The following is a 10,377-nucleotide window of genomic DNA, read 5'->3' on the forward strand; positions in this document are numbered from 1 at the left end:
ATGGTTCCTGCCTCCACTACATCACTTGCTAGACTATTTCACTTCCTGACAACTCTGTGACTAAAGATATACTTAATAGCATCCCTCTGACGTGTCTAAGTCGTCAACTTCCAACTCTGACCCCTTGTTTCTTTGTCCCCTCTCTGGAACAGTATTTCATATGTTGTTACCATGTCTCCCCTGACCCTTCTGTCCTCCAGTGTCGTTAGTCTGATTTTCCTCAACCTTTCTTCGTAGGACATTTCCCTGAGCTCCGGAACTAGCCTTGTTGCAAACCTTTGTACTTTCTCTAATTTCTTGACGTGCTTGACCAGGTGTGGGTTCCAAACTGGTGCTGCATACTCCAGTATGGGCCTGACTTACACAGTGTACAATGTCTTGAACGATTCCTTACTAAGGTATCGGAACGCTGTTCTCAGGTTCGCCAGGCGCCCATATGCTGCAGCAGTTTTCTGGTTGATGTGTGCCTCTGGAGATGTGCTCGGTGTTACGTTCACCCCAAGATCTTTCTCCGTGAGTGAGGTTTGCAGCCTTTGTCCACCTAGCCTATACTCTGTCTGGGTCTTCTTTGCCCTTCCCCAACCTTCATGACTTTGCATTTAGCAGGGTTGAATTCTAGAAGCCAGTTGCTGGACCACGTGTACAGCCTATCCAGGTCTCTTTGTAGTCCTGCCTGATCCTCATCTGATTTAATCCTTCTCATTAACTTCGCATCACCTGCGAACAGGGAGACTTCAGAGTCTATCTCTTCCATCATGTCATTCACATATATAAAAAATAGCAGTGGTCCTAGGACTGACCCCTGTGGGACGCCTCTCGTCACAGGCGCCTACTGTGATACCTCATCACGTACCATGACTCGTTGTTGCCTCACTGCGTGTGTGTGTGTGTGTGTGTGTGTGTGTGTATGTGTGTGTATGTGTGTGTATGTGTGTGTGTGTGTGTGTGTGTGTGTGTGTGTGTGTGTGTGTAAAATGTTGCTGAGAGAGAGAGAGAAAGAGGGGGTGAAACATGGAGATAGAGTCAGAAAGAATAGGTATACTGACAGTTGTCTTGTGTCTCTTATCATTAAGGAAGCTGAACTACGCAAGCGCTGGATGATGTGCACCAGGTTCATGGTTATGGTATAGGAAAGCGGTGACAAGCACTATGAGCAAGGTCAGGAAGGCAGCTGAACAGTATATAACGCGGTGACGAGAAACCAGCAACAGTACAGTTCAGGACTGCTGCCTTCCTATAACCATGGTCAGTCTCTCTCACATATTTCCAATATCTTACAGGATTAAAAAGAGTGTTCTTATGTTTTATATTATACAACGGCTTTATAGATCTAGAAAAAAAATTGTCAATATTGATCGTGAAAGTTCTCTCTTTTATTCAGAAACTGTTGCTGGTGACCATTAGTGCTGCTCTCCTGGTGGGATCCTCCAATGTGAACGGAGGTCACATTGGAGGCGGCGGCGGCTTTGGCGGAGGACACATTGGAGGCGGCGGATTTGGCGGTGGTAGCTTCTCCGGAGGCCGATATGGAGGACGTGGAGGATTTGGCGGTGGTGGATTTGGAGGCCATGGTGGTGGCGGGTTTGGCGGTGGTGGCTTCTCCGGAGGCCGATATGGAGGACGTGGAGGATTTGGCGGTGGTGGATTTGGAGGCCATGGTGGTGGCGGGTTTGGCGGAGGCCACATTGGAGGCGGCGGATTTGGCGGTGGTGGCTTCTCCGGAGGCCGATATGGAGGACGCGGAGGATTTGGCGGTGGTGGATTTGGTGGCTCCCTCGGAGGGTTTGGCGGAGGATTTGGAGGCTCCCATGGCGGGTTTGGTGGTGGATCTGGTTTTGGTTCTCACGGCGGGAGCTTCGGCCGCAGCTACGGTTAAGGAAAAACCTAAATTTATCCCAGTTCTTCAACAGTTCTGAAAACGAAATTTTGACTGCTGTACCTAATGTCTAATTACTGATTCTGTACTTTATTTATGCACCACAAATAAATTTTTCCATACAAAAAATTATATCTTTATTTCGCCAAGATGTTAATATTGAAATAAAACCAAAATGAAACCTTGTTTTGTGTCGAAAGAGTAAAAAAGGCGTCCAAATGTGTTGGTTTTATTTATACTTAAAAAACTTGCCGTATTTCTAATACTTCTGCATATTTAATGTCCAAAAATGAAAGTGGTCTAATTTCTTGATTTTCAAATTTCGACTTGATAAATCGACTCGGGGAATTGAGATGGTCTAACAACCGCAGTACATTGTACATGACGGAAGGACTGCAAATACATCATTAACCTATCGTAGCCAAATGAATATAGTCAACTACAGATATAAAAATCATTGCAATAATGGTGTACAATGCAGGTTAGATAAGGAACAATAAACGAGCAACACCTGATTATTTTGTTTGCACATGTTTTGCCAACATTTTAAAGCAGTGATGTCATACAAAGACAGTAGGTGAGGTGATCAGTCCCTCAGCCTTGCTGAACTATATACAGTAGACAGTGAAAAATGAAGTGATCAGTCCCTTAGCTTGGGAGCTTAAATCGAAGTTAAATCGGCAAATAAAATTCTCTCAACGATTTAATCATCGGCTGTTGCTGTTGGAATACTATCAAGACATTTGTGAAAATGAAACTTCGGAAGACAGTTTGATTCTTGCACTTAGAATATTCCATGTTCCTACCGTGACAAAAATTATTCTTATAAGAGCTTCCTCTCACGCTTAGCAGAGCCTGAGTGTCTCAATTTGAACTATAATATTTGTGTTATTTCTATTACTGGAATATATATATATATATATATATATATATATATATATATATATATATATATATATATATATATATATATATATATATATATATATATATATATATACACATATTGCAATGACGCTTCCTCTGAACAAATTTGCTTGGAATTCCTTATTTCTTACTGCAGCACTGCAAGCTCCTGCTTTCATTCAACTCTCTGATAGAACGGTTACTATAAATACGAACTTACTCCCTTACCCTTCGTGTCCTCAGATAAATTTAAGAGAACAAAAAATCTAGTTGCACATCCAGGTTTCCCTAAGAAAACCTGATAGTTCGGGACAGGACACAAACGCCTTGTGTTTACACATGACAGACACCGGTTATGTGATAGCTTAGGACCATATCAATTAATTAATAACATGTAGTTCACATACTGAATGCAATAAATATTCTTGGAACTATTCATCTTTAAATGTGTGTCGTGGGTTAAATCGACTTAATACTAATTTTATTAGTGGTGCAATCTATTGTTTAAAAGATGCACCTTTATAATAGAAGAAACAGGTTGTGACTCGTGTAATAAATCTTACACATTTACTTGACAGTGTCAAAAATTAGGTTACTCTAAATGTTACCAAACAGTATTGCTCTCAGGTTATTATCACACTTTTCCTCTTCAGAGTGGTACAATGCAGAACTGATTTGACCTGTATTGTGTTAGTGATTAACTAAACATTACCAAAACAATTGCAGTACCTACAGTGAATAAATTCTTGTGATGTAATTGAGAGACTGTACTGAGATGTTTATTGTTTTCTAAACTTATCAGTTGGCTTTACCCCTAAGTAACCAACCAATGAACTATTCAAAGAAGCAGAAGACGTAAATAAATTTTCGGATTTTCAAAGATGCATAAGAATAAGTTTACTTAGAAAATCCTTTCGTGGTAAGATATGGAGAGCAGTTGAATGGGTGCTGCATATGGCATCTGGTTGCAAAGGGTGTTAGTAACGTTCCACATGTGTGTGTGTGTGTGTGTGTGTTTGCGTGTGTGTGTGTGTATGTGTGTGTTTGCGTGTGTGTTTGCGTGTGTATTTGCGTGTGTTTGCTTGTGTGTTTGCGTGTGTTAGTGCTCGCGCGCCGTGTGTGTGTGCAGGCGGTCGTGGATAGGCGTGAATATGTCTGTGTGTATTATTTGCAGTCGCATGTTTTTATTTATCATTAATAAACCTGAAAAAAACGGGGGTGAAAGGTTATCCTCAAAATATTTAAAACGCTTAACTCTAAAAGTTATTTCTTGATTTTCCCGATTTACTAAACAAATTAAACTCCCATCTATCCAGATTTATCTCTTTCTCTGGGCTCTCGTAAACGCATAAAATAACTTAGCATAAGAACCTGAAATTTCCACAAATTTCAGCAATATTAAGGATCGTTTTTGAATTCGCACCAATTATAACCACATGATATTTGTGAAATAAAGAAATGGGAACCTTCAAAATAAATTAGTGGTTTGATACTAATAATTTATTCAATCTAATCGTTTTTTAACAATATAAATGTGAGAACAATTTTTGTTTTTTTGAATGGTACCCCGATTTTTCTGTACATCTCAAGACGGTCCGTAGCTCCATTGAATTATGTCAAATAACAAATAAAAATTCCTCTGAAATATTCATGAAATGTAAATTTCCAATCAATATGATATAAATTCTTAATGTTTTTATCTATTGCTAAAACGCTAATTACCCATCCATAAGATATTCAGAAAATTCTATGAAAACAGGAAGAAAGCGTGAGCATATGAGCGTGGATTATGTTCTTTGTGTTTGGTCAAATTAAAGCCACTAGCCTTGTGTGTGTGTATGTTAACATATATTCGCCTATTTGTGGTTGCGATGGTTGATTCTCAGATTGCGTAAGTGTGTGTGTGTGTGTGTGTGTGTGTGTGTGTGTGAAGGGGGGTTTGGGTGATTGAAGTTGAGAGAGAGAGGGGGCGGGCGAAAGAAAGATGGAGACAGAGACATAACAGACATTATCAGGGAAGCAGAACTACACAAGTGGTGTTTGATGTGCACCAGGTTTATGGTCATGAAATAGGAAAGCGGTGACAAGCACTATGAGCAAGGTCAGGAAGGCAGCTGAATACTATATAACGTGGTGACAAGAAACCAGCAACAGTACAGTTCAGTACTGCTGCCTTCCTATAGCAACCATGGTCAGTCTCCACCACATATTTCAAGTATCTAACAGGATCAAAATGTGTTCTTATATTTTATGCTATGCAACGATTTAATAGATCTAGAAAAAGTTGTTAGTATTGCTCGTTTAAATTTCTTTCTCTTACTCAGAAACTGTTGCTGGTGACCATTAGTGCTGCTCTCCTGGTGGGATCCTCCAGGGTGAACGGAGGTCACATTGGAGGCGGAGGCGGAGGCGGCGGCTTTAGCGGAGGACACACTGGAGGCGGTGGCTTCGGCGGTGGTGGTTTCTCTAGAGGCCAATATGGAGGACGTGGAGGATTCGGCGGTGGTGGATTTAGTGGATCCCACGGTGGATTTGGTGGATCCCTCGGCGGATTTCGAGGCTCCCATGGCGGTATAGGTGGAGGATTTGGCGGCGGAGGGATTGGCGGAGGATTCTCTGGAGGACGATATGGAGGACGTGGAGGATTTGGCAGCGGTGGATTTGGTGGCTCACTTGGCGGATTTGGTGGGGGTAAGGGCGGATTTGGAGGCTCCCATGGCGGGATTGGCGGAGGATTTGGCGGCGGCAGAATTGGCGGAGGATTCTCTGGAGGACGATATGGAGGACGTAGTGGACTTGGCGGCAGTGGATTTGGTGGATCCCTTGGCGGGTTTAGCGGCGGATTTGGTGGGGGTAAGGGCGGATTTGTAGGCTCCCGTGGCGGGTTTGGTGGTGGATCTGGTTTTGGCTCTCACGGCGGGAGCTTCGGCCGCAGCTATGGTTAAGGAAAACATCTTAAATTTATACCAGTTCTTCACCAGTTTTGATAAACATTTAACTGCTATGTTTGTCTGATTACTGATTCTGTACCTTATTTATGCACAAATAAATTTTTCATGTAAAAATATACCTTTATTTTACCAATTAATATTGAAATAAAATCAAAATGACGCTTCCCTTTTTTTTGGCGAATGAGAAGAAAAGTCATGCAGATAGCTATCAAAATTTCTTTATTTTCTTTATTAAGAACTTGGCATAGCACTTACACATAGTAAGATTTCCACAGTTCAGTACAGTGATGACATAGAAAAATAGTAGATGGTATGATGATCAGTCCCTCAGCCTTTCAGAACTATACACAGAACGGTGTGCAAAACCTGGTGATCAGTCCCTCAGCCTGGCATACGGTGTTCAATACCGACGTTACTTAACTTGAAACGAGGTTAAATCTTGCTCCAGAGCAAGTGCCTATTTGGTTGGTGGTAAGGTGTTCGCGTCTTCTGCATGCACTGACCCTCCAGAAATAGACTGCTTGTAATTTACAGAGCAAGCAAAATATTTACATACATTTATATTATGAACGTTGTCCCTAAGGTCGTAACTTGGAGCCTTCTCTAGCCTGAGAAAAATGTTTATAAATGCAATAATTAAGTAACAGAAAGAAAAGCTAATAATAAAGCTGGCATGTATATTAATCTGTTTCTCGTACATAGTAAATAAGGTCAAATATTTGCTCACATAATGCCCCTTATCTACTTCTACATGTGTGTGTATAAATTCACTGATATAAACACACACTCCTGATGAGTCATTAGTATAGAAACAATATTGTTCACTTGTCTTTTGTTGTCCAAGGATTATTTTAAGTGAGAGTAAATAGAATCTAGATGTATATTGATTCATAAGAAAACCTTCTGGTGGATCGAGACATTAGATGAAAGTCTTGAGATGATATTTGTAACCTTGCCAAATTATTAATACTTTGCTATTCACATATTGAATGCAAACTACGGTACGGGTGGGATTTGAACCCACGGCTAGTGAGTCGTAAAACTCTTGGCCAATTTGTTTACAATCGCGTTATTACGATTTCGTGAGTCATTGAATACAATATACTTGAATCTGTTCTTATACAACAAGATGGCTTACATTGTTTCATATGTACCCGGGTCTATATAGATTTGACATGTATTTAATTAGCGATGCAGATTTAAAAGGTGCTTCTGTATAACATAAAAAAGTAGATGTGACCCGTAAATGTAACACATTTACGTGTTAGTGCCTAAATTTAGGTTGCTCTTAATGTTAGTTCATTATTGTTGTCAAATTTTTATTGCACTTTTTATACAGAGGGATAAAATGCAGATCTGATTTAATAATATGTAGATTTGCTGAAGATTACCTAAATCTTACAAATAATCTGTGCAATAAATTTTAAGCTATTTAAAGAAGCATAGAAATAAATTTCCTCGGCAAGATTCTGTCGATGAAGCTGAATGTATGTTACACACGGTGGTCTGATGGCTCAGGTTAGTCCCTAAAGCTCCGTATGTGTACTCATCTAATTGTGGTTGCAGGGGTTGAGTCATAGCTCCTGGCCCCGAGTGTGTGTGTGTGTGAGTGTTTGGAAGTGCGCGCGTGGGAGGGATCCATATATCTGTGTATTATCGGGAGTCCTGTGTTTTTTATTCTAAAAAATGGTGAAATAAACATACGTGGTGGATGGTGATCCCAGGGACGCAGGATACCTAAAAGGTTAAACTCAAGAAATTAGTGCTTGATTTTCCTGATTTACTAAACAAATGTAATTCCCATCTGCCAAGATTTCCCTTTTTGAATGGGCACCTCCCCCCCCCCCAATGCATAATTAACTTTTTTTTCAACCTGAAATTTTCACTAAGAGGAAGTGTTTTTTTCCCCAACCTTTCCTCGTGCTAGCTCTGTCTTTTTCCTATATTTAAAATCATTATCTAATTCATACCTGTTAAAACCCACATAAATAAAACACTGTGAATCTCCCAAGTAGATTAATGGTTTGTTTTGATGGTAATAGTTTGTTCACTCGAATCTTTGTTAACGATACGATTGAATGTCAAGAGACGCTTTTTAATGGTTTCCAAATTATACTCGTACCCCTTTTTGCGGTCCTTAGCCTTGTGGGTTTCCCTGACCCATTTTCCTAGCGAAGGGACTTTCTATAGCCATGTACGTGAGATAAAAATGAATTTCCCTTTATATCCTGTTTTAACTAACATATAGGAAACGCTTTAAAAGTTAGCTCCATAAAACAGTCACTGACAAGGTCTCAGAATGACTGGAACAATGAACACAATGCATGTCTCGCATTTCACCTCATTCCTAACGCGCTGTGTGGCATGTTTATTGTCAGTTCGTTGCAATCTTCGCCAGTATTTGAGAATGAAGTTTCAGATTGTCTTGAAATTATAAATAGTACAGGAGGACTCAGGAAATCGTGATGACATTATTGCATACAGACCGCGGGTTCAAATCCCGCCCGTGGTATGGTTTTTTTTTTTAGTACAGGAGAAGCATTGTACGATATAAAATTCGTCATTACGAAATACGAATTTTCTTACCTTGTTTTCTAAATGATAAAAATTCATTGGAATCATTTTTTTTTACGAAATGTGAATTCTCCAACCAAATTATTCAAAATAAATCTTACCTGTTTTAATCTAGTGTAAAACTAGAAATTTTCCAAATACACTAAAGTTTAAAATATGTTTTCCGAGTGTTTTATAAGTCTAGAAATTTTTTTTTTCTCAGCGCAACACTGCAGAAGCAAGAAGAAAACATTGACATAGGTCAGTGAATGATGCTCTCGATGTATAGTAAAGTTAAATCCACCAACATTGAGTGTGTGTGTGAACGCTCTCGTCTATAAAATCTCTGAATATTGTGATTCGTGTGACGGTGGGTATATGCGTTAGAGAGAGAGAGAAAATTAATACATTATCTTACATTTGTTTTGTGTTGTCCCTTATTAAGGAAGCTGAAATACACAAGTGATGATTGATGATCTGCAGGTTCATGGTCAGGAAATAGGAAAGCTGTGACGTACCCACATGCAAGGCCAGGAAGGCAGCTGACCAGTATATAACGCTGTGACGAGAAGCCAGCAACAGTCTGGGACTGCTACCTTCCTTCCGCAAACATGGTCTGTCCCTTAAAATATTTCACAGAACTTGTATGGTTAACACAATTGCTTTTATAGGATATATGTCCCACAGGTACTTAATGGAACTTGAAAAAAGTGTTAATATGGCTCGTAATTTTTTTCTTTTACACAGAAACTGTTTCTGGTGACCATTAGTGCTGTTCTCCTGGTGGGATCCTCCAGGGTGAACGGAGGTCACATTGGAGGCGGCGGCGGCGGGTTTGGCGGAGGACATATTGGAGGCGGTGGATTTGGAGGCCATGGTGGTGGCGGGTTTGGCGGAGGACACATTGGAGGCGGTGGATTTGGAGGCCATGGTGGTGGCGGGTTTGGCGGAGGACACATTGGAGGCGGTGGATTTGGCGGTGGCGGCTTCTCTGGAGGTTCCATTGGAGGATTCTCTGGTGGTCGATATGGACAACGTGGAGGATTCGGCGGTGGTGGATTCGGTGGATCCCTTGGAGGGATCGGCGGTGGATTTGGAGGCTCTCATGGTGGGATTGGTGGCGGATTTGGCGGTGGAGGATTTGGGGGATCTCATGGTGGAATTGGAGGCGGATTTGGTGGTGGATCTGGCTTTGGATCTCATGGTGGAGGCTTCGGCCGCCGCTATGGTTAAGAGAACACCAAATTTATCTTTCCTCAACAGTTTTGGTAACGGAAATTTTGACCACTGTGTCTAATGTCTGATTCCTGATTCTGTACCTAATTGGTGCAACTCGAATAAATTTTTCATTCCAAATAATTGTCATCTTTACCAGAAATTATTACCAGAAATTATTTCTCTCTCTCTCTCTCTCTCTCTCTCTCTCTCTCTCTCTCTCTCTCTCTCTCTCTCTCTCTCTCTCTACTACATTATATATATATATATATATATATATATATATATATATATATATATATATATATATATATATATATATATATATATATATATATGCAAAACAACCACTCTGAAAGAATAGAGAAATTCCAAGCGCTTTCGTGACTACTCACATTATCAAGGAACTATGAAAGTGAAGCATCCAAGGAAGCTATATAAGGGGTCCGGCCAGCACCTCACTATCAGATCACCTGTTTACTGTGATGATCTTATTGCATATATATATATATATATATATATATATATATATATATATATATATATATATATATATATATATATATATATTATTTTCCTCGAAACATTTTTTATCCACTCCGAGGCTACGGGTCCTACAATTTGCACCAGAGGTGGACTCCATCCTATATGAATCACGAGTCTGTAGGCGCTGTATTCAACAATAAACACTCCTGCTGGTGATATTAGTGTAGTTACGAGTACAGTGACATAATTTTTTATTAGGCTATATGGAAACCTATTAGACTGGAGGAGGACAGCAACGACATAATGTTTTTTTACCTTTGGGATTCTGGTCATGAGATAGATTGGGATCCTGCCATGCAATTCTTATACTGTATGAAATGTTCTTAGATC

At 40.1% G+C, this 10,377-nt stretch overlaps 3 protein-coding genes across 3 annotated transcripts in view; all 3 read left to right on the plus strand.

The window, feature by feature from the left end:
- LOC128697611 (uncharacterized) overlaps window positions 1-9,653 on the plus strand; it is a 230,879-nt gene extending 221,226 nt beyond the window's left edge. The window contains exons 2-3 of the mRNA XM_070099681.1: window positions 8,770-8,900; window positions 9,034-9,653. Of these exons, the coding sequence (XP_069955782.1) occupies window positions 8,898-8,900; window positions 9,034-9,519 (489 nt within the window). The 5' untranslated portion in view covers window positions 8,770-8,897 and the 3' untranslated portion in view covers window positions 9,520-9,653. The remainder of the gene's footprint in view (window positions 1-8,769; window positions 8,901-9,033) is intronic.
- On the plus strand, window positions 1,089-2,024 carry LOC128697612 (ctenidin-1-like). The gene is made up of 2 exons (XM_053789442.2): window positions 1,089-1,245; window positions 1,382-2,024. The coding sequence occupies exons 1-2, from the start codon at window positions 1,243-1,245 to the stop codon at window positions 1,874-1,876; spliced, it is 498 nt and encodes a 165-aa protein (XP_053645417.1). The 5' UTR covers window positions 1,089-1,242; the 3' UTR covers window positions 1,877-2,024.
- LOC128697891 (ctenidin-3-like) lies at window positions 4,952-5,831 on the plus strand. The gene is made up of 2 exons (XM_070099499.1): window positions 4,952-4,973; window positions 5,107-5,831. The coding sequence occupies exons 1-2, from the start codon at window positions 4,971-4,973 to the stop codon at window positions 5,725-5,727; spliced, it is 624 nt and encodes a 207-aa protein (XP_069955600.1). The 5' UTR covers window positions 4,952-4,970; the 3' UTR covers window positions 5,728-5,831.
- Window positions 9,654-10,377: the final 724 nt, after the last annotated feature.

Source organism: Cherax quadricarinatus, chromosome 68 (assembly GCF_038502225.1).
Source record: "Cherax quadricarinatus isolate ZL_2023a chromosome 68, ASM3850222v1, whole genome shotgun sequence".
Classification (NCBI taxonomy): Eukaryota; Metazoa; Arthropoda; class Malacostraca; order Decapoda; family Parastacidae; genus Cherax; species Cherax quadricarinatus.